Here is a 24,888-nt window from a genome sequence, read left to right on the forward strand (position 1 = left end):
TGATCTACTGTATGGGAAAATATATTTGCAAATGATATATATGTTTAGGGGCTAATACCCAAAATATGCAAATAACTCATACAACTCAACAAATATCCCAATTAAAAATGAGCAGAGGACCTGAATAGACATTTTACCAAATTAAAATATCCCAATTAAAAATGAGCAGAGGACCTGAATAGACATTTTACCAAAGAGGACGTATAGATGGCCAATAGGCACATGAAAAGATGCTAATCACTAATCATTGGGGAGATGTAAATAAAAATCACATTGAGATATCACCTCATACCAGTCAGAATGGGTACTACCGAAAAGATAAGAAATAACAAATACTGGTGAGGAGGTGGAGAAAAGGGAACACTTATATTCTGTGGGAATGTAACTTGGTCCAATTACTGTGGAAAGCAATATGGAGGTTTTTCAAAAAACTAAAAATAGAAATACCCAGTAATTTCGGCTTTTTGGAGTTATCCAAAGAAAACAAAATCACTGATTTGAAAAAATATATGAACTCTTATGTTTATTTCTGCATTATTTACAATAGCCAAGATATGGAAGGAACATGTGTCCATCAACAGATGAATGGGGAAAGAAGATGTGATACATATATATAATGGAATATTACTCAGCCATAAAAAGAATGAAATCTTTCCACTTGGGACATGCATGGACCTAGAGGGTATTATGCTAAGTGACCTAAGCTAGGCAGAGAAAGCAAACACCATATGCTTTAACATATCTTGAACCTAAAAAACAAGACTAATGAAAAAAATAGAAATAGACTTATAGACACAGAGAAGAAACCAGGGGTTGCCATGGGGAAGGTGGGTGGGAGCATGGATGAAATAGGTAAAGGAGATAAAGAAGAACAAAATTCTAATTCTAATATAAATTAGACACAGGGATAAAAGTACAGCACAGAAAATATAGTCACTAATACTGTAACATATTTATGTTTTCAGATACCGTACTTATTGGGGTGAGCATTTAATAATCACTGTCAAATCACTGTGTTGTACACCTAAAACCAGTATTGTATATCAACTACATGTCAATTAAAAAGAAACTGAAATGGGAATATAAACTATGAATATACTCATTCTCAAGAAAACAATATTTCTTCAACAGTAGATGATATGAAGGAAAGTTATACTTCCAAAAACCATTTAGTGTACAGATTCTGAGGCTTAAATCCATTCACATCCTGTGAATGCCTAGCAAACCCTAAAACATCTACCTGTCCTTCCTGAGACAACACATAGGTCCACTCACCCATCCACTCTTACTCCCAGACCCCATCCCCCCCGCCCAGTAATCAGAGGATGTTAGTTTGAATTTCCAGAAGACAACGATCTTCTTGACAAAAACAATAAAAAAATATTTTAAGGTCAATACCTGGGGCCTGGAAAATTGGGACTAATATAATAAGGGTGACAGAGTTAGAAGCCATTGCCAGCATTTCAAGGACATTCACTTCCTTAAACTCATCATTAGAACTTGGAAAGAGGTTTATGTCAGCATTATCAGTTTTTAAAATAATAGTATCAATGTGGTAACTGCAAAAATTATTAGTCTGACTCTCAGGACCCATAGCAATGGCATTAGCAGATAAAGGATGTCATCTGAAAAGGCACAAAACAACGCTAGAACCTGTGGCAGAAAAATTTTTATAGTCATAAAACATTCTCCAACCTGGTATTATTTACTTTACCTTTTGAACAAAGAACTCAGACTTGGGGTCTAAATTACTCTGCTGTGCAAGGTTAGAGAGAAAATGTATATTCAGCCATTACTGCTGTTATTAACATTCATTCCTTCACTCACTCATCCCATAATTATTTGTTGAATAGCAGCCATTGTGACATTTTCACATTGTAATACATTTTCACTGTGTTAGCCACAGGGGTACTTCTAAGAAAAAAATCATTCAGTTCTCTCATGGAGGTTGATGAGGACTGAGGAAGAAAGAATTACTTCTGTATACATGCATATAAACCAGAGCCCACAATAAAAACTAGCTTCATGTTTTTCACACAAAAGACTGCTTTCTAAGTCTTTTTTTAGTAAAATAACTTCTAAATGATAGTTATATAAGGTAATATAAAAAACTTTTCAAAATAGAAACAGACAGTTGTAGAAACCTTATTTGTTGGCAAGATTTACTCACAGATAGCTTCATGTAATCATATGTAAAGATAAGGTTTTCACCTAAAAATAAAAGCAGTGCAGAAAATACCCTAAGTCATTTGAAAGAATTAGGTGATCTGAACATTGCATATGTATGTATAACTTCGTATGTATAACTCCCTGGCCCTGATCTGCACAAAATGCTTTGAATTCCCTCTACTGATGCACTGAGTACCCTCAAAATCTTTAATTCAATGGAAGGTGTGATTTGATGGAAATCTAGATATCAAAGTTCAAATTACAGAAAAGAAATAAACCAATTTCAACTTAACAACTCCAATATGGGAGAAAAAATGGTAGACAATGAATGAAGAACTATGGCCAGTACCTTTTGAATGCCTGCTTGGGACTCCAGAACATTATTTTCAGATCCATTGCTTCGGTTGATCATCCTCCACATTTGGGAATACATGCTGTCCCTCTCAAAAGGATTCATTCCCTTCATGCGGACATGCTCATATACTGCAGAGTCCAGGACTGTGCCGTAAGGGATGTCTGTTTGTTTGGAAAGATCCTGGAGAGACCTTGATTATTGGGAGAGAAGAGAGACACAAGAAAGAGTACTGAATATTATCAAGTAGAAATAAAGTTTTAGGAAGGAAAGAGCAACACATGTAGATACAGATGTCAAATTGCTTTTCTTTTTTGTTGTTTCTTACTATTAAGAAGTAATATATAGGGAGAATTTCTGTATGGTGCTTACATGAATTATGAGAAGTCAAAATTATTACTAAAGGAAAAGTGAGCATTTCTAGTGATAAAGGCAATGTTTTTTTGTGAACTTTCACTGAAAGGGGAAAAATCTAGCACTAAATTGGTAGATAATCATATAATCATTTAGTTTTTTAAAGTATTTCAATATATTACAAGCCTTAAGCCTACGTTCTTTCAGGTGGCAATCTTAAACTTTTATAAAATAATCACATTTTGCATAAACATCATGTTTTGAGGTCAGGTTTACAGTAAACTTTAGCATTTATGATACTCTTTATTTATCGAGCGTCTACTACACACTTACTAGGCAGTTGACATACATTATCTTCACAGCAGTGCCTCAGGTTCAGAAATATTTCACCCATTTTATAGATGAGGACACTTAAGCTGAGAGAATAAAGGGCTTTCTCAGTGTGACGCAGTCAGTGAGAGATAGATAGAGGATTCAGATGTACACCTGACTGAGTCCAAAGGCCATATTATTCTTGTTGCAAGATGATTACTCTTTTCTAAATTTCATTTGTTATATTTGCTTTAAGTCTGTATGTGTGTGTGTGTGTGTGTGTGTGTGTGAGAGAGAGAGAGAGAGAGAGAGAGAGAGATTTCTATTTGTATTCAAATAGAGTAAGTTTCATGCTTCTGGGAAGCTGAATATATTTTCAGCTTTCTCTTTTACAGAATAATGCTCTAGGATTTCCAAATCAGTCTTTGAGTTACAGATGGTATCTATTTGTCCCAGGTTATTCATCTCTAAATTGGTGGTCGATTTCCTTACATTTGAGTTTCTGAGCCACTCTATTCTTTCTAACTGGGAGAACCAATTACCACTCCAATGGAACTCATTGAATTTGTGTAGGTGCCCAACTCTAATGACTGACATTTAAGAACAAATATGTGTCTTTGGCATACTGTTCAAAATTGGATGCTGGCACATTGCAAACTCACTAACCTCTGAGAATGGGAGCAGATGCTTCGAAACACTATACCATATTTTGAACAAGAATAAATACCCACAGCCCTCTACAACCATGGGCTGTGAATCTTATGTTATATATATCTCTGGCCTTTTGATCTGTTTCTAGATGAAGTTTGCTAATGATTTCCTGGGGATCTTTACCACCAACACTAGCATTGGGCAAGGAATTGGGAATACTCCTGCAGGTAACCAGTTTCTATCATGTGCAAAATTGCGTTGCAAACAATAAATGATGGGCTGTGTTTGTTAGAAGAGTATTTGTGTTAATTTTTAATGGTAACTTTCAGCAAAATTTAATCTGCATTTTATTGAGTTGTTGTTGATGTGTATCATTTACTATAAGAAAAGTACCATGAAAATTCCTTTTTGCTCTGTACTTTTGCTGCATAAAGTAATGCACTGAAAAATTACTATTTGAAGGGAAGCATTTTCTGGAATAGTCTACAACTATTAAACTAACTCTTACCACTTGTAAAAGATAAAATTAAGTGACAGTATAAATGAGTAATTGAGGGCAAAAGCAGGAATAAAAGTGGTACTACAAGGAGCGAGGGTAATATCCCAGAGTGACAGGGCATTTTCTCCTGGGACATACCATAATTCTCTTGGTAATAGTACAGCAATACGAATTTTATTTTTAAAAAAACCAATTGATCTGTCATTTACTGATGTTTCTAGTAGTAGGAGTAAAATTGTATTCAAAACATTAACATTTTAACATATTTCCCACTGTTTAGTGGAGGGTCGGGGAGGTTGCTCTGAAATGGTTACACAAGGGAAAGAAATGAAACACATCTATACAGGTTATAAAAGCAGACCTCATTTGTTCATTTTCTATAAATGTAAGGGCTAAATCTAAGAAGATGTACAGAGCTTGCACCTTATGAAACCTGAAGGTCTATGGTTGGAGAAGGCCATGTTAGGTTCATCAGGAACCCTCCCAGGATAACACTGGCCACTTGCTGCATACTAGTTCCAGCAATCAATCTTGATTACAACTTTCAGAAGACTTCAATTTGGTGATGGTAAGATCATAGTCTAGTGTTGAAAATTTTTTTATGATTGTATCTAAAAATATAACTGTTATGCCTGAATAGTCATACTAGTAAAATACTGTTAAAATAAACTAACACTCCATCTTAGCTTTCCATGAAAAGAAAATCGAAATCAAATATTGGGATCTATAATATAATCAGGCTTCTGTGACATAGTATCACCTTAAATATTAGCTTTACAACTCAAACATAGAATATAACGCAAACAGCTTAGTTGGGAAACTGTTTTGTACACAAAAATGTTTTAGAAGTATCTTAATATATTGCCTATGTGAAGTTCCTGATGTCAGAATAAGGCAGTTTATTTTCAACATACTTCAAATTTAGAATAGCAGAGCATTTTGTAACTTAGAACAAAGACATGTTCCCTCTAGCTTCATTTCTGATACCAAGTTCAGTGTATAAATTTTCCTTGAGATAGGTTTGCAATAAAAATTACAGCTTGTCTATTTCAGCATCATTCCATTATAGGACACCAAGAGAGCTCTGAAGGTGACAAAAATAAAATGAAGTAAAATGAAATGAGCACAAATAGCTTATTACAGAAAGAGAAGACTGTTTTAGGAGCCCAACATGCAAAGGGAGTGCCTATTATAAATGGTCATTTTGTTATTTTCATGCTAATAAGATTTTAGTGCAGGATCAGCAGAAATGTTATGGTCTATATTATGAGCCCCCAAAGGAAATCTAGTAGGTTATTCTACAAATGGTAATCCTCAAAAATATTGTGTCTGAAGGTCGACATCTGAGTGGATATTATTTAGATGTGCCTAATCAGTGTTTTAAATGCAAAACAATTCTAAAATGATTGATAAGCCCTCAATATATAAATTAATTTCCCATGGCAAGTCTGACATTTCTTTTTTAACAATTGGTAATGTTTACCCAGGCCACAGAAGGAATGGGAAAATTTGGAGCATTCTAGGAAAGAGTTAACTGTGAATATACTTATACTAATATATTCCATTTCTCCACCTAACCACACAAAACCCATATAGTATTCAAAATTCAGCAAACGATCACTTTGCAAATCTCTTATACCTAGATACTACTCTCCTAGCCCCACACTCTCACTCATGCACACAGAGTAAAAAATGAGTGTCTGTAGCTGTAAGTGATGGATAATTAAAGAAAGCAAATGCCTTGCCACTCTAATCAGCCTTATTTTTACTACATCTTGATGAGGTTCTGCTTTTATTCCTTGTACTGGTGTCCTATACAACTAGCAACCTATGGATACTAAACCATACTGAGAGCTGATTGGTAAGTGATATATAGTTATTTGCATGAACATTATATAAACTGAGAAAGTATAATTTATGGCAACTCTGTGAAAGTAAATTTTAGGAATTTGGGTGGATCTAGGCTGATTGCAAACCCTTTCCATGAGAAGAATGAACACTTAAAACCCTTCAAGCAATAAAAATTAATTTTGATACTTGTGATATTCTGATACTAGATATCTTGACAGCAATAGCTGTGGCACTGGAAAAGTTAGATTTTAAGGTAAAAGAGACATGTCATTGTGAGCCATGTGAGGTTAGGTTTCCCTGTTAACCTTACCATCCTCATTTATAAATGGAGAGTAACATTGTCCTGACCAAAGAGTGATGATAAAAGGACCTGTCACATCAGCATTTGATCAAGTTATCTAATGTTTTTATATAAAAATTATTATTATAATGATTCCCCTCTTTATAATGTCCTATTTAATGATTTCTAATGGATGTGTGTGTGTGTGTGTGTGTGTGTGTGTGTGTGTGTGTGTGTGTATCAGGAGGACCCCTTATTAGTATTGTCAATGAGGAGGTTCATGAATTGGAGGCAAATTAATGTCTCATTTCCTTTCCAAGTGTAAGACTATGCATCTATTGTATTAAACAGTCATAACTTTCTTTAGGGAAAATTCTTTGGGACATTTGTATGAGTTTGTGTTAATGAAATTATGTTATAATAAATGTGTTGCTGCTTATTTACATTTCTAAAATTGTCAACTTACATTTTTTAAATCTAATGCCATCCTCAGCAGTGACCTTTTATTCTATTTTTACCTATTTTCTTTTAACAGGAGAATAGCTCTTAACTGTACACATCTTAAAATAACTCCCATAAACCTCTTTCCTATCTCCATTTCTTTCTTTTATTTTTTTTAACATTTGAGCTTGGTTGTGTGGAATGCTCACCAACAGATGACAAGAGTGAGCCGTCAGCTCTAGCTCTGGGGAATTGTTAAGTCTAATCCCATTTTTAATGGAATGAAACAAGTCTACTCAAGTTATCACATCAGAAGGGGCTTTTCTTCAGGGGGGGAGAAATGGAACGTGGTTGATAGGATGGGCGCTAGATGCTTCAGGCAAAGGAGCTGGCAGTGGAAGACAGATGAGTAGGGGGATATTAAAAGTGCTCTCCAATTTAGTTCAGGTCTTTTTCTCTCACACTCCCTCCCCAGTTTCTTGCTCTGGATGCTGAATTCAGCATCTGCCAAAGGACAGATGTTGCTGCTCCGAGGGCTGATTAGCAACCTTATAAAGAGTCTGTCTGGTGCCCCCTGCTGTTCATTGGTTGCGACAGATAAGAGCTATCATGAGAACAGAGGCAGGTTTTCCAGAAGTGCACCAAATTTAAAACTTTATAAAGAACAACTAATATGCCATAATAGAGGCCAGCTGAGTAATAATTAGTGTCATTGAGACTCAAGAAGCAGGAAAAAGTGTTGGAAAATGGGTTGAGGTGGTCAGATAGGGCAGGCCTGCCACTAACAGGTGCTACCAACAGCTATGCCTTGGGCAAACTCTTAGTTTCTAAAACATGGGTTTTGAAGATGTAAATGTTTGAGTTTCACTCCTTGAAGAAATTATTTAAACTCTCCAAATTGCAAAACTTTTTCCTATAAATATGAAAAATAATAATTTTAGAATAAAGTGTATGGAGGTTTGAGGTAGCTATTGATAAGAGACATCTTAGTACTTATTCTGTAAGTGCTCAATTACTGGTAGTTACAATTATTAATATGATCACTATTATTATCATTACTTTGTTCTCCATTACAGTTTCTGGAGTTGTCATCTCCTTATTTTTCCTACCGATGAGATTCATTCTCAGCTATCCCCTCTTCTTCACCTATAGCCTTTTTCTTTAACACCCATAATTTCTCATTATGTTCTGTGCATTTTACCTCTTAAATCTTACAAATATGACTCTATCTTTACCTTTCCATTGCCAATACCCTCATCATTTCTGCCCAGAAAATTATTTTTCCCTAACTCTACTCTCACCTACCTCTAATTCATTCAGCCATTGGCTAAAGTGTTCTTTCTGATACACAAATCTGATTCTATCCTGTCTTATTTAAATCCTCCCAATATACTCCAAACTTCATACCATACAAGATCCTTCAAAAAGCTGGCCCAATGCTTTTTTTCCCACTCTCAGAAACAACCTTTTGCTTTATTCATCCTCACATTATAAGGCAGACAATCCATTTCATCATTCTTTGCTTGGTCTACCTACTTAGTTCTTTCCATAAAAGATCAAACTCAGCTGCTTCTTCAGTTGTATTTTAACACCTAGAATATGTTCACATTTTAGCATGTTATAAAATTTTTCTTTGTTTACCTCATTAGAATACACATTGCTGATTTTCATAATTTTTAAAAATTCATCTTTGAAACTCAGAACCTAGCCTCAGGTCTGAAAAACAACAAAAAATGGGGCTCATTTGTTTGGGCTATTCTTCTTACTAGAAACATGCTTTCATCTTGGAAAGCCAGCATTCCCATTAAACTAGCAGTGCATAAAAATGGGATTTTTTTTACTGCATATTACCAGCCATTCTGTGGGTGAGTAATCATGGCCAGCAGTATTTTGTAATTAAAAACAAATTTTAAAAAGAGAGTTCTGGAAATTTTCCCTGTAATGAAATCAGATGCAAAAGCTTTATCAGACCACTAGTGAATTGCTTGATAAGACATTTTGCCATGCATGTAAAATAAATACATTCAGAGGCAAGGAAAATAAAATGAAAACCCAAGTAAATACGACTGAAACAAAGTATTTAGAAAAGCTGAAGTTTTGTCCATGATTCTGTAGCCAAAGGACCCAGTACAAAGTGGAATGTCTGATCCTGAAAGGGATGCTTATCAGTGCGGGAACACAGCTGACGAGTAGTGGTTGGTTTGATGAGTGATTTCTGAATAAAATAGCAGAAGTAAGCTGGAACAGTGAAGAAAATTGCTCAACTAAGTCTGCTAAGTGAAATGATTAAAACATATAACAGAATTCATGGTTTTAGTAGCTAAAGAAGAGATAAGCACCAGAAAAAGGAGAGAAGAGTCACCTTGGGTGATATTGAGTATTATTATAGAAAATTAAATTTTAGGATTTTGTTTTTCTTTCAAGGATTGAGTATTTAAATAAAGAGGAAGAAGGAGATTATGTGTGGTCTACTTAAAGGAGAATGGAATCAACACCATGGAAAGGCTTTCCATCTTCCTCTTTGCAGCACAGCCAATGGCCTCCACGTGATGAGGGCAGCTCCACGTGGGATGCTCAAATAAGGCCCCAGTGGCACAGCCTCCTCTGCTTGCTCCGCTCTGTGCCTCTCCCCTCTCCTGTCCTACACCTTTCACAGGCCCTCAGAACAATAGAGTAAATTAGATAAGACAGCTTTAGGTCTTTGTATTCTGAACTTCTCTAGAATCCTTATTTGATCTTTATTTTAAAAAACTATTAAAATAGCCATCACTATTTCAAGTGTGCTTAGTCTAGAAACCGCAGTCACAGTGCTCCTGAGAGGACACCACTGCCTTCAGACACGGTCTCTGCATGGTGGATTACTGGGCATGGAAGTTTATGGCCCAGGAGATGACTCTCAAGTCCTTCCTGAGAGATTCAGGGGCTATTTCTCATGCCCTCTCCCCCTCACAGTAGTCAAGGGCACTCCTCTCTGCCATGTGGTATAGATAGGATTGTCACAGGTAATATTGGAAATATAAAAAATAGATGCATTTGAGGAAGATGAATGTTACGGTCTACCTAGAGGAACACCTTCCTGCACTTGGGGAGACTTTCCTTTCCTGTACACGTTTACAAGTTGATGCATACTTGTGGATATAATATGTCATTTTAGAAAACCAAAAGCAAGACAAAACACTGTCTTTCTTACTGTTAGGCAGTAACAATGCTGCTAGGCCTAACTAATAAAAATGATTGTTAAATTCTCCCCAAAATGACAATGCTATATAGGTGTAAGAAATAGTCATCTGAAAATCTGATAGTCTTGTCTGACTTGATGATCCACATTATAAGCTAGGAACTAATTTTGTCACATCATAAATCCTGATATGTGGAAGACACTATTTTTCTACCTGCTGACAGAATTATAACTTATGACTCTGTTCTGTATTTTAAATGGCCTATTAGTTAGCCAAAGTAGCCTTTCATACTTTCATGGTGTATATAGATATAGATATATACACTATTTGAACAAAACTCCTCTATAAAATCTCCAGTATTCTAAGAATTCAATTACCTGAAGTTTTCCTGTGTATCATACAAGGTATTTACAGTTTCTTCATGAGATATTGTGAAAAAGATGCAGTATTATTTATCCTAGGACATTATAAACAAATAGGGAATTATCCTAAATTTGTGTGGCCAGCATTTCATTATGTCACTATTGATTGTCTATTGACTGTAAAATTTATTTTAAAATGATATCCTTAAATTGAAGACTGTTGAGAATTAGGCTTGGGGTTGATTAATGATTGTGCATTGAGTGCCCTATACAGAATTTTATTGTTGTTCACAACCATTTGATCAATAAATATGAGAGATGCCCTCTCAAAGAAAAAAATGATATCCTTAAATAATCCAAATGACTTCAATGTTAGAATAGTGGATTTCTCTGTTCTATCATTGAAAATACAGGAAAGACTTGACTAATTCCCATGAATTTCACCCAAGATCAACACATTTCTAAATGGTGTTAAGAAAGAATCCTAATACAATCACATCATCAAAGAATGGAAAGAGTTCCTGGAGGTATCACATAATTCTATGATGAATCTTAAGGCATATAAGCCCACATCCAAAATGGACTTTATTTTTCTTCTTAAGATACTTTCCTGACTTAGAAAACTTAACACCAGGAGATTTCATTCATGTCCAACCTAAAACTCCTATTTCACATAAGTCTCTCATTTTGTGCACAGTGAAAATGGAAAATAGCTATTCACCACCTCTAATTCAGTATTTCTTTATGTGAAAAAACACTTTCTTTTCATTTGCATCCTTTAGCCTTCTACTTGTTGAGTTAAACACTAAATTACTTCCTACCCACTGTATCTGTTACTCACATTTTTACATTGTTATTAACTAAATCATCTTTTTCTTTTTTATTGCAATTTTTGCGTAAGTCATGGACCTTATAAATAGGTCATAGAAGTCTTTAAAAGGACTGAACCATTTTCACACTTCTAGGTGACTTTGGTTCTTTATAAAAACTGGCACTACATTTCAAATTTGTAATTGACAGGTGATTCATTTTAAACTGCCTTCATTGCCCAATTTTGAGCTACTATGGACACACACACACACACACACACACACACACACACCCAGGTTTTTTCTTTCCATCTGAGTGAATTAGCACATATTTGTCTTGATTAAACTTCATCTCACTTCTAATCACCTTGTTTTGTCAAGGTACTTATGAATTCTTACAGTGTGGTTCTAGTCAATAATCACCCCTACTCAATAAAAAGTAATCTGCATATTTAATAAGCTTACTCCCTATCCTATACTTCAAATCAACACTGAAAATGTTTATTAAAATCAGGGCTAGCTCTGACTTATGGAAAAAAGCTTTATTGAATATACCATCCAAAGCTGACATTGAAACATTGATCACTACCTCACGCATAGCTCACTAACAAGCTGTGATACAATAATACATAACATCACTACATGAAACAATGGCCTAAGTATTCAAATGAAGAATCAATAGCAATTAGTAATTTTTTCCCTATAAATTCTCTTATGGAGCTCAAAACATTAACCACATTATCAAATTATTCACAGTGGAAATAACTGGAGAGAAAGAATTTACCAGGAAAAATAGTAGATCTAATAACCTATTTGAAGACCCAATGAAACACGACTCTCAAAATAAGGTAGAAGGTCATCATTTAAGTGAAGATTCTAAGGAATGTAACTAAAAACAAAAATACTTGCTCTTCATAACAAAAGGCAGGGGACAAAAAATTCTACTGATAACTTAAAATTTCTCAAAAAGAAAAGGTGTTTTCCTTTTTCCCAGTGTAGTAGGTCTGTGTGTTTTTCCAAAAAAGATTTTTTTTAATCATCCTCTATTCCCAATTAGGTATATATCCTTTGTAAGAAATTTCAACTAAAAGTAGGCATAAAATGCATGTCATGATGCTCACAGTCAGGCCTTGTTAACAGCCACTCAGGTTGTAAATGTTTGCAAATATCTCCCCCACTGCTGCCCTCCATTCAGCAGCAAATCTTGAGACTTCTGCAGCATCCCTCTCAGAAAATGACAATCTTCATCTGAAAAAGCAGCGCAGCAAGCTAGTTGCATATCTTGTTCTTTATCTTTCCCATGGACCTTATAAATAGGTGTGATCTGGAGCATCTGCGATTTTTAAACTTTACCTTTAGGTTAAAAGATCAGGGTTTGAGAAATAGGGGCTCTAGTAGGAGTGGTGTGTGTGTGTGTGTGTGTGTGTGTGTGTGTGTGTGTGTGTGTGTGTGTGTGCATGCAGGATGATGGAGAAAGCCATTAAAAATAGATTGACTATCTTTAGAAGATAGGAGCTTGTGCAGGAACTAAGATGATCACAGAAATTATGGGGTCATACAGATACTTAGTGCTGACTGGAGGTCAGCACACCGAAATTGCTGGCATGATGGAAAGGGCAGGGAGCAGGTAGGACAAGAAAAGCAGAAGGAGGAAAAAGGAAGCTAATGCAAAACAAGAGTTTTCTTTCAGCTCTGCCTTGCAATGTGAATCTATTTTTATCAGTTATCTCAAATCTTATTTTAAAAGATACCTCATTTGTGTAGCTGACATAATTTTATAGTTGAGCGGACATTGCAAATACATTCAAACTGTGAACAAATATTTGTGGAGTGAGAGAAGAATGGATCATATTTTTGAAGACAGAGATAAGGCACAAAGTGGTTAAAAACATGCCTTATTATATAGCATCAGGAAAGAGACTTGCACAGTTGAACCTAGGTCTCCAGTCCCCTTCCACAGCGTTCTTCTGCCAAACAACCCCACCTGCCAGTTCCACTGCAGCTGGTTTCCACCACTTACTCTTCCTACATTAACGTCACAAAAGCATGCCCCATGCTCAAACCAGCTCTTTCAGAATGTCTAAACAGAGTAGTCCCAAGTATTGGTTTTTTACCATATCCACATTTTTATGGGAGATAGAATTTATTCATTCAACTGACTTCAGGTAAGGAAGGAAAATAACAAGAAATAGAGAAGAGCAGGAATTTATAGTCTTGAGTACTTAATAGGTTTCTAGGCTTAGAGGACTAAGGTTGGGGAGAGAGAAAGACAGGAAGACTTGACTTGTTTAGGATGATTCAGCCTGTCCAGAAGAAGGAGATCATCTTAGGGGTTGTGGAAGCTTATTAGTTTGGCAAAATTTTCATCTTGGTGAGCTCAGTGTAAACAAAGTCTCCAGCAGTGCTGATATAGCTCTGTTCCTGGGAGTCACTAGTGTGGTAGACAACTTTTAATTAAATGCTCATTGAAGGGTGGCTTTGGAAAACCAACATAGTTCAGAGAGTTTTTAGTTTTTTAAAAGAAAGATGAAATCTTGTCTAGAACAAACAAATGGCTGTATGTTTATAAAACATCCATCAGTGTAGTGCTTAAGTGCCTTGACAGGTAAGCCATTTTGACACTGAGCAAGATGGAATAAGGAGGTGAATGTCTCCATCTGTCTGTAGGGCCTGTGTGCTCTGGCGCTAAGCCTATATGATTGTGTATTAAACCGAAACATAAAGCCGCATGAATCAGGACCGGCTCCCTGCAGCGACCCTGACTTCGGCTGCTCCTAGTAAGGTGTGCGGTGCCCTACTGAGAGCTACAGCACAGCCTTCTCCTGGGAGACTGAAGCCGGTGAGCCTCCAAGAAAACCTAGAGAGCACACCGTCTGGGGTTCCCTCTCTTATCCCGGAGTGACAGGACAAAGAAATGACTTTCATATTGCTTTCTGATTTTTATGAGGTATATAAACAAGTCTTGGGGTTCCATAGTTTCAGGCCAGATTCTAAGAAACCCCTTTCTGATCTATTCATTCATGAGTAATTACTTGAAACAAAGTATGTACTTGGTGAGGTAATACATAAGACTCTGTTGGGGCAAAGGTGATAAAACCACTGTCAAGAAAGTACATTTTAACTGGGAAGGTAGAGCAAGTAGAATGATATTCCAGTGCAAGGCTAGATGTAGCTCAGGGCATAAACAAGGTAGATGCAAAGTGATTCAAAAAGGGGAGTTGCTAAATCTAGTTTTGCCTGCCATAAGGCGACATAGAGGAAGTGGTAAATGTGCTGTGTGTTATCTATAAATAAAGGTCATTAAAGGTGAGTTAAAAGGGAAATATGCCTGAAGAACAGTTATCCTCACCCAGGTTGGGCACCAGTCACAATCAGTAGCACATGGTCCTAAGTGATAGTAAAGCTAAGGTGAGACAGAGAATCATTCAGCCAAGTCATGGTTAAATTCAGAGAAGGTTTTTGCTGACAGCCAGTTTTTTACCTTTAGAGGTTTGGTGGGTTAAGAGGCAGGGCAGGAAGACAGCCCCCAGTAAGACACACCGTGAGACAGGGCCGTGGCAGCTATGTCAGAAGCAACAGAAGGCGCAGCAAGGACCTCTGAGGTCTAGGTGAGCCTGGTGAAAGGACAGTCACTGACAACACCAGCAGGGGGGGAGGGAAGAACAGCCCAAGGCACCTGCATGAGCTCCTCGGGAGCAAGTAGAGAAATGGAAGCAGTATCAGGTAGGTGTATTTAGGAATTGTGCTGTTATTTACATCTGTTTTTCCCCATGTATTCTTTAAAATACATCTATGGAGTTGAGCCCTTAGGAAAAATAAGGGCTTAAAATGATTATGGAAAATGACAAGATCATTTAGCTAATAAGTAACAAAGAATTTGAAAGCAGATTTATTTGAATCCATGGTCTCTGGTGGCTGCTTTTCAGACACCATGTAACTTAGAAATAACTGGAATTAACTTAGCTTAATATAATTCAGCCACTAATTCTTTTCTGCGAAAATCTTTATTTTTCAAAAAACTTATAATGACCCCTATGGTTTTCATTTATTCATTTATTCATTTGTTTATTTATTTTATTCAATAAAGGTTTAGTGTATTTCCTAACTGCAGGTAAGGTCATCTTCTGACTAAGACAAAGTTTTCAGTGCCTGGATTTACTACCTTAGCTTTTAATTTTCTCATCTTCAAAATGGAGATGAAAATATTATATTCCTCATGAGGTTATTATGAGGATTAAATGAGAAAATCTATGTAAAGCACTTAAGAAAGTGTCTCAGTAAATGTTACCTGCTTTTACTATTAAACCATGTTCCAGGCACTATGGGACACATTAGGGGCACAAATATGACTATGGCAGTCTTTGCCTTTGAAGAATGTGTACTGTCAAAAAGAAGACACATGTGTAATGACTACTTGTGTCTGGGCCAATGAAGATGCTAGAGAAGAAGATGGAAGTTCTGGGCCATTTCAGGGAGAGGGAACAGCATGTAAACTCCACAGAGTATGAAATGTCCTATGTTAGTTTGGCTTACCTGGTGCAGGAACAAGTTTGGGGATGGGTTAACTGGTGCTGGTAGACAGAAATGAGGCTGGGCTAGCTTTTGCAGGGCCCAATATGCTCTGCTATGGAGTTGCACTTTATTTTGATTGGATAAGATAATAATGGAGGTTTTCAAGCTAATTTTAAGGATAGAAGAAGGTAACTATCTGAACTCCAAACTCTGGAGATAAACTTGAATGTGAGGAGAATGGACAGAAGGAAGCAATAGTTGAGATAAGAGAAAAGAGAATAAAAAGTGAAGCAGTAGGCAGGGAAAGTCAGGATTGTACTCTTGGCATTTATGCCAGAGAAGTGAAAACATATCTCCATAAAAACCCACACATAATGTTCTTAGCAGCTTTATTTGTAATAGCCATTCAATAGGTAAATTGTTAAACAAACTGGTACATCCAAAGCACGGATTACTACTCAGCAATAAAAAGCAATGAACTGTTGATGTGTGCAACAACTTGGATGGATCTCAAGGGCATTTGCTGAGAGAGGAAGAAAAGGCAATTCCAAAAGCCATATATGGTATGAGTCCATTTATATAACAGTCTTGAAATGACAAAAATTACAGGAATGGAGAACATATTAGTGATTGCCAGGGGTTGGGGATGGTGGAGAAGAAGTGGTGAGTGTGATTATAAAGCAGTAGAATGAGGTTATTTTTGTAGTGATGCATAGTTCTGTATCTATATTGCTGTGGTGGTCATACATGCTACACATGTGATAAAATGGCCTAGAACTATATGCACACATTGTACCGCTGTCAGTTTCCTGGTTCTGAGATTGTAGTATCATTCGGGGACACCAGGTGAAGGGTGCATGGGAACTCTCTGTACTATATCTTTGCAACTTCCTGTGTACATGTAATTACTTCAAAATAAACATTTAAAGAAAGTTTGTTTAAATATTAACAGAACTTATTGCTACCTGACAGGCTATGGATTATTAATGGTTTGTTTTTCAAACTTTACTGTACTTTCCTATTTTTCTGAAAACAGGCTTGCATTACTTTTATAAAAAGAAAGAATGCATTAAAGATGAATAAAAGTAAGTCTGACTTCTTCTTTGATGGCTCAAGGCTAAAAGTAGTTAACAGACAAGATGGAGTCCATAAATTGCACAACTTAAGATGCAACTTTTCTGCCAAAATGCACTGGAAAAGTAGCCAAACCACAGTGATTTCTAGAGTTTCCTCACTTTGGAGCTCTCTTCTTCCCTATCTATTTAGCTAAGAGGTAGTCAATCACATTTTCTTTAAATATCTTTTTTAAAAAAATTAATCGAGTCAATATTCCTTCATTTGCTGGAATGTAAATGTTAGCTTAGTAATAGTTTCTCTGGCCAAATTTCTCTTAAATTATCCATTAATCCTTTGTTATTTTCAAGTTAAATAACCCTGGAAACAAGAAGATATATGGACCCGGTTTCTATCAAGTAGAGATGCTAATTTTCATACACTCATATTATTTCTCTCCTACCCTTCCTCCTCTACACAGATAAAGATGTCTTAAATGATGCCACTCTCTATTATTTCCAGGAAAAATTCAAATTCTTTAACAAACCTTATCGTGCCTGTAAGGTTTTGGGCCCTCTTTCCCTTTCTATTTCATTTGCTGGCACTCTCACATCACTCACCCCAATCCAGGAAGGATATTAACATATTTTGATCATCTACCCTTTCTTAGACACTTCCTAGGAATTTCATACCTGTGTTGCTTTTGCAAATGTTCTCTAGTAAGACATCCCTTCAGTCCACTGAAATGCACCCTTCAAGCTCAAACTCTCCGATGACAGGATGCTACCTCTATGACGCCTGAGAGTTTCTTGCCTTTCTCTTCCCCCTCCTCTCCAAGTCACTGAATTCAGTCAGTCCTTCCTTTGTGTTCACATAGCATTTCATAAGTAAGTCTATCATAGTCCTGACGGCATTGAATTCTACATTGCTACCACCCCAACTAAACTGTGAGTCAAGGATAATATCTAAATATCTTTATAGACTCAATGCTTAACATACTGTGTGTATTAGTACACACACACACACACACATATATATTTAGGAGTTCCAGTTAGCAATACCTCCATTTTCAAAAAGTGTGATTGTAATAACCTCTTTCAATAGTTACTTGCTAAAGATAGTTACATATCTCCGTGAGGGTAAAGAAAGAAATCATTTTGTTAGAGAGCCCCTACCAATTGTTACCATTCTCTCTGTCCTTAGACCTGGCAATAGATTTCTAAACTCAGGTGATGTCCTACTCAATGTGAGGCACTAAGAAAAATAATTGCTTAGTAATTTTTTTCCTTTTCCAAATGTAGACAAATGTGGATTCCAAAGTCCTGTTATTGATATGCTAGGGGGAAGAGCCTCCTCCAGTGATAGAATGTTTATGGATCTCTTTTTGACTGTATATGGAAATAAATTTATACCAAATTAATTTGATTCAGTGGCTATATTAACTCAGTATTTTTACTTATTTATTAACTCAATATTTAGTCCAATTTCAAACATTATGGAGAATGAACACTTTGAGCATGAAAGTATGGTAGTAGGTTTGGGTTCATTTGAATAGATCCAAGCTTACTTACAGTCCCAGAAAATGAAAAACCTCAAAATGAAAAACCTCAAGTGTCATCATGAAAGACCTGATTCTAAAGTAATTAATGTCTGTAACTGTATGATTGCCCCCATAACTACTTTTACTTTATATGTGAAATAAGTAGGTTTTTGAAAATTGCATCACAACAAAGACCAATAGATCTAATTGTTGATGATGTTATTACAGAGTGTTCACTCTGAAATTACCTTCAGAATTCACACACTCCATTTTACCATTGCCACTTTCAGTCTGGTTACCAATAGAAAAAAGTACACTTCATCTATTAGGTATTTGGAAACCATCAGCTCCATGTTATTATCATTCGATGACAATGAAAAAGTCCAAATGTGATTAGATTCTTGGAGAAATTGTGTATTTTTCCCTGCAGGAACTGAGCTGTGTATTTCAATACGCCCCATACCCAACTGTGTCAAAATCTGTCATATTATATGATAATCGAGAAGCAGAGCATAGCTAGGCTAGGGCTGCCTTCATCATTGAAGGGATATATATTAAGCTTGGGGGTTATCTTTTCAGCAAAAACTCACTTTCAAAATCTTTATTAATGGCAAGTGCTAACTACACAGTTTAGGTGTTAATAAATACCTAATTTTGAAAAACGGGTAAATTAAAAAAAAATGTATTCAGCTTCCCAAGAATCCGTCTGTTGGATTTCTCCTACTAAAGTGTAATAGTTTCTGTCAACCATCTTTCACAAGTAGCTGGGTTTCCTTTCTCTCTCACTGACTATCTCTGTTCCTCCTGGTCTGGAGAAGCGGCTTTGAATTTTGGGAATGAAGATGTGCTTGTTATATGTGTGCCAGTGGCACAGCAAAAATGAGCTGGAAAATGATGCGTTGATAAGCATTGCTTCACATAGTGATGAGCAAATCTTATGAGTATAAATGATTAAGAAGCATGACATTGGATGCTGCTGTGATTTCTGTCTTTTCCAAGAAAAATTAGAATTTTCTAAGAAAGCTTGACATTATTTGCAAATGGAACTTTGAATATTTCCAAGAAACATTGCAGGCAATTATGTTTACCATACAACTGAGGCATGAAATTAGAAGATATCTTTAAGTTTGTGGAGAGAATCAGGTTTCTTTGAACATATTTGGCTCTGGATTTTCCCATTTTAAAATTAGTCTAGTGATCAGATTAGAAGAAAAGGGGATTTATTGTACCCACTATTGACTTTTAATAATATGACTTGGCATTAGAAAGAAATAACTTTTTAAAACATGAATGCTCAGATATTTTGCATTGTAGAACTATACTTGAGGGAAACATCATATGAAACTATAATCTTTTTCCACTAGGTTTTACTTTTAGAGAATCTAATTTGATAGAGGCTTTTGCTCCCACTTCTATTACATGAAAGTCTGGATACAAACTAATACTGGCGATATTAGTGATGACTAAATATTTCTGAAATACACACACACACACCATGAGGTCTACAACCTCAGTGAAACAGATCAGGCAAACAAATTGTAGGAACCACCACTAGATAAAGACAAACTTCACTGGGTAAGCCATGGATTGATAACTGATTGATGTGGATTAGAATTCCCGCTCTGACATTACTGACTCTGCAATTTTGAGCATTTAACTTGCAAACTTCTGTTTCTTCTTTTACAAGAGGGGAATAATAGTAGTATCTAAATTATTAGGGTTATTCAGAGAAATAAGTGAGATAATACATGCAATATGCTTAATAAATTCCTGGTGAATGTTAACCATAATTTTTGTTTATTATTATGATTATTGTTGCTGTTTACTATATAAAATCAACTATTTTATTGAAAACTTTTTCTTCACTTATTTATTTAAAAATGATTCAAAGTCAGATTTGAACTACATAGGTTTTTGGCTTTAAGAATACTCAAAATGTAACAAGTTAAACATAATTCATATGAATTATATTGGTGAGATATAATATTCCATCTTCATTTTTAAAAACTTTTTCTTAATGTGATTTCTATTGATCAGATCTGCCAAGAAGTCTCACCCTGAAAAGCAGATATCAATTATAGATGTAATTAGTTCATGTTGGGATATATGCCTACAGAGAAGGTCCAATACAAAAGCACCTAACTTTTGACACTGTATTTCCTCAGACCAATTAAGGATTTGAAGAATGCCATCTTTTACATCCCCATACTTAACAATAAATGATACATCCTTTATAATGCTCTCCAAAAACAACTGGCCATATAAAAGTAGAAGGGATGGGAACTAGTGTGGTAGAGTTAGAGCGTCAGTTCAGTAATCACACAGATTTAAGGTCTGGTCTTTAATCAATCACTAACTAGCTGCATGATTTCAGGCATGTTACTTACCTTCACAGTTTCAGTTACAAATGGGTTTTCAATAGTATGTATTTCAGAAAATGGTTGTAAGTATTAAATGAGCCAATACATGTAAAACATTTAGCACAAACTCTGGCATCTTGTGTATGCTCAACATGTTAATTATTATTTTCATAATTTTACTAATTTTATTGAATTCTTGGCTGGGTAGTTGTAATCATTTTCATTATTGCTTAAAATATGCTACTGATGAGGTCATCAGTTTAAGCTTCCCATGAGCTTCACTCTGTATGCTTTATAACCTATGCCACACACAGACTGGGTACAAGGGTCTTAAGAGGGTGTGAAGGTACTGTACCAAGAAGTAATTGGGAAAACAACCTGAGGAGCATGATTTGATTTGAGAAGTTGGAAACATCAGTTTCATAAATGGATGCAATAATTAACTGTTACTATTATGAGCTGAATTTGAGAGTTTCTGTTTGTATACCCAGGGCAATTGAAGAAAAATACCCTGTTCTTTATAGATCATTAATTCTTGATTTTATTAGTACTGTGTTATAATAGTTTCATAACTACTAATAGACTTCATTTATATATTCTTTTAAAGGCAACAAGTCTTAGGTTTTAAGGGAGACATATCTCTAATGAATGCCGTGACACATCTAAATACTCTAATTTTGAATTGTCAGTTTTGTTTGGAAATGAATGTCCTTCAGTTCTAGGAAAATTGACACTACCTCGTTTTTGGATGAATAAAACATTTTCTGGGAAATTTTTCTTAAAACAATGGATAGAACATCATATTCTAAGGAGGCAAAAGTTGTATCGTGGTACTGATCTTATGGCCTGAAACCACAAAAGCAAAACTGGCTGTGCTAAATTCAAGGTCTGTGGCCTTGCAGGGCTCAGGAATTGGTGAACTGAGACCCTGACTTAGGTAACTTGTAGGGATTCAGTAAAAAAAATATAGTTAAGGACAATTTACCACCATGGCAGCTGAAGAAACAGCTGCATTAATGACCACATTAGATAAATGCAGTGAAGAAACAAATAGAACGTGGTTTTAGCTCTTGATAGATTTCCTCTCTCTCTCTCCCTGCCAATGTCCACCCAACTACTCATTCAGACAATGAATAATAGGACAAGCTCAAGGCAAAGACTGATAGTGTCAAACTTGAAATATATATACTTTAATATGACTCCTCTTCCTCCCTTTTTACAATGTTGCTCAGACATAGTTATACTTGGTGGAGTTTAAAATTCCGAATAGGTGTTATCCTTCCAGGAAAATGGGGGAAACAATGTTCAGATAATACACAGAATGTTATTTTATAAAAAAATGCTCTACCAGTACTATGATATCACAAAATTAAGCCTTTACCTAAAAGGAAGCTATAAATTTATCCTAAGATATCATATACTTATTTAAATAGCACCAGCTGCTGCTGTCATTTCTCATGCTTTGTGGCTACTGGAATCTGTCTACTTACTGGATGGAGCTTTCAATGCGGGTGATAGTGAGGAAAGCAGCAAGGTTTGCTGTGTAAGATGAGATGACAATCAATGCAAAGAGCCACCAGGCCCCCATCATCATTCGGGTAGCCAGAGTTGTATATGGGACCTCCCCGCCTGTAGAAAGAAGCAAAGAGAATTAAAAAATTCAACTATTTATTGAGAATCTGAGATCATACATGTCAAATACAAAGTTAATTTTTAAGTAGTGAGAAATCTTTCTACATAATAACAACAGCATAGATTTCTGTACTGTGCTTATGTTTATCACTCACAGTTAATTTCCTTTTATGAGACTATGTGAGACCCAGTCAAAAAGAAACTTGATATGTAATATAACAGGTTTAAATGAAATTTTCACCTACCTTCTTGTTCAACCTTAGAAATCACTACCCTCTTGTTGCAACCACAAATATATATATTTGATTTCCAAGGGTTTGCTTACTCACTAGATAAGTGATATTAGTACTATTATGCCTGTACTTATTATAACTTTTCAGATTTCTAGTTTAACAATAATATTGAATGATTATTTTTGGTTAAATTCCCTAGAATCATAGATTATTAATGATCTTGGGATCACATATATTACTATTGGCTTCAGCAGCATCACACTTGTTTTGTTCTGTTCTGATCTCCTAGCCACTCTTTTATGATCTACCTGTAGAATTTTCCTCTCCACCTTATAAATGTTGGAGTGCCTTTGGGCTCAGTCTTAAAACTGCTTCTGTTTTCTGTTCACATTTCCACCTGGTTACTCTCAAATCCCCTAAATTTGAATATCATCTACAGCATACTTTGATAATGCTCAGCTTTATATTTCAAGCTGAGCATTTGAATATTGGAGTTTGAATATTCTATTTCTCTAGAGAGCTATAGATAAATGACTACACGGTCTCCACTTGGAGTCTCATGGGCATCTCAAACTTATCACATCTAAAACAGAACACTTTATTCTCACTCCCAAATTAACACTCCAATCTATACTATCTTAGGGAATAGTACCACTCTTCACACTATTTCTCAGACAAAATACTTCAACGTCTTATACAATCTTAACACCTTTACCTTCAAACTACATACCAAAGCCTAGCTCACCTCATCACTTCCAGTCCTATCACATCTTCTTTTGACTGTACTACTGAACTATTTAAGTAGTTTAATGTTTACATTCTAGGCACATGATGCTCTTTAAGAATGAAAATGAGGTCATGAGATTCCCCTGATCAAAACTTCAGTGCATTTCCATCACTCAGGAAAAAAAAACAAACAAACCCCAACAACTCTACCAAGGCCCACCAGGCCCTACACAAACTGATATCAAGTTAATTTCCTGACCTTATCTCTTTGCACTTCCTCAGGGGCTTTCTTGCAATATCTTCTATGGAGCTATGCTGATCTCTGTACTGGGGCCTTTGTGCTTGTAATTTTTTATGCCTGGAATTATCTTCTTTTTAATTTAAAAATGACTTTTCAATTTATTCAAATTTCTGCTCAGACACTTCTCACAAACATTTTTATCACCGTTCTATCTAAAATAATTCCCCACAACTTCATACTCCCAATCTTTTTATCTTTTCTTAAAATAATGACATCATTTATCTTACGTATTTTTGTTTGTTATGGATTTTATATATTTCATTCCTTTCTCCTTTCTCTCAGAAAAAAATAATTTCTCATACAGGAACAGCTCCTGTCCAATATTAGGTGAGTAAATATTTGTTGAATGAATATATGTTTTACATATAATTAATAGACCTTCTAAAATAAATTGGATTTATGCAAATAGTAGAAAAAATTCTAAGAGATATAATACTACCTTTATAGGATGTAGGTCCATCAGTATGTGAATGACTTAACAGGATTCATTTAATTAAAATACCAGGCAGATTTTAATACCAACAATTAAGTCTCACTGTGTAATAGCTCTACATTTTCAATGTTGTGCAAGCATATCATTTGGTTATATCCTGAGCTATTTTCCTGGAGTAATATACTCAAAAGAGGTTAACCTCTGATATCTGGAACACATTTTCAAAAGCAGTTATAATGAATTTTAGATACTTTCTTCTTCAAAGCAAAAGAAATGTTCACTCAGCTTTACAAGAGGAAAGCAAAATAAAATATTCACTTTTAAATCTACAGGGGACTTTCTGGACAAAACAACTAATTGAAAAGAATAATAAAATATGCATGAGATGATAAAGACTGAAAGATGTTTATATGTATAATGAAAATAGAACAATGAATTCATAATTGAAAAAGCTAATTGCAAGTTTGTTTACATAAAGTATTTAACCTTGATTAGAATTGTTATCACCCATATGAATGAATATTTGTTCAACTTTCTACATCCATGATATAAAATCTGCATAAAAATTACATTTTATTTGATATCTGCATTTGGAAGTGAATTGTTAAAAGTAATGAGAATCATGACTTCCAACAATGATAATTCAAAACAATCCTCCTGCTGACAATAGCTAGAAAAATTGAACATATAATGTATTTGAAGCTAAAGAAGTAGTAAAAAATTAGAAGGCCAAAGTCTTGGAGAAGAAGATAGACCAGCCATATAACCTGGAATTTAGAACTGTTTTCCCTGAGAGATAAATGCCCATGTAACAGGAGGAAACTAAATACTGAGAAGCT

General features: G+C 35.4%; 1 protein-coding gene across 1 annotated transcript in view; it reads right to left on the bottom strand.

Annotated features, from left to right (window-relative positions):
- The window catches only part of GRID2 (glutamate ionotropic receptor delta type subunit 2), a 1,417,443-nt gene that overhangs the window by 198,504 nt on the left and 1,194,051 nt on the right, over positions 1–24,888 (bottom strand). Inside the window, exons 12-13 of the mRNA XM_037020242.2 lie at positions 22,215–22,353; positions 2,519–2,714 (exon numbers count right to left, since the gene is read on the bottom strand). Of these exons, the coding sequence (XP_036876137.2) occupies positions 2,519–2,714; positions 22,215–22,353 (335 nt within the window). The remainder of the gene's footprint in view (positions 1–2,518; positions 2,715–22,214; positions 22,354–24,888) is intronic.

The sequence above is a fragment of the Manis javanica genome, chromosome 5 (assembly GCF_040802235.1).
Source record: "Manis javanica isolate MJ-LG chromosome 5, MJ_LKY, whole genome shotgun sequence".
NCBI classification, from domain to species: domain Eukaryota; kingdom Metazoa; phylum Chordata; class Mammalia; order Pholidota; family Manidae; genus Manis; species Manis javanica.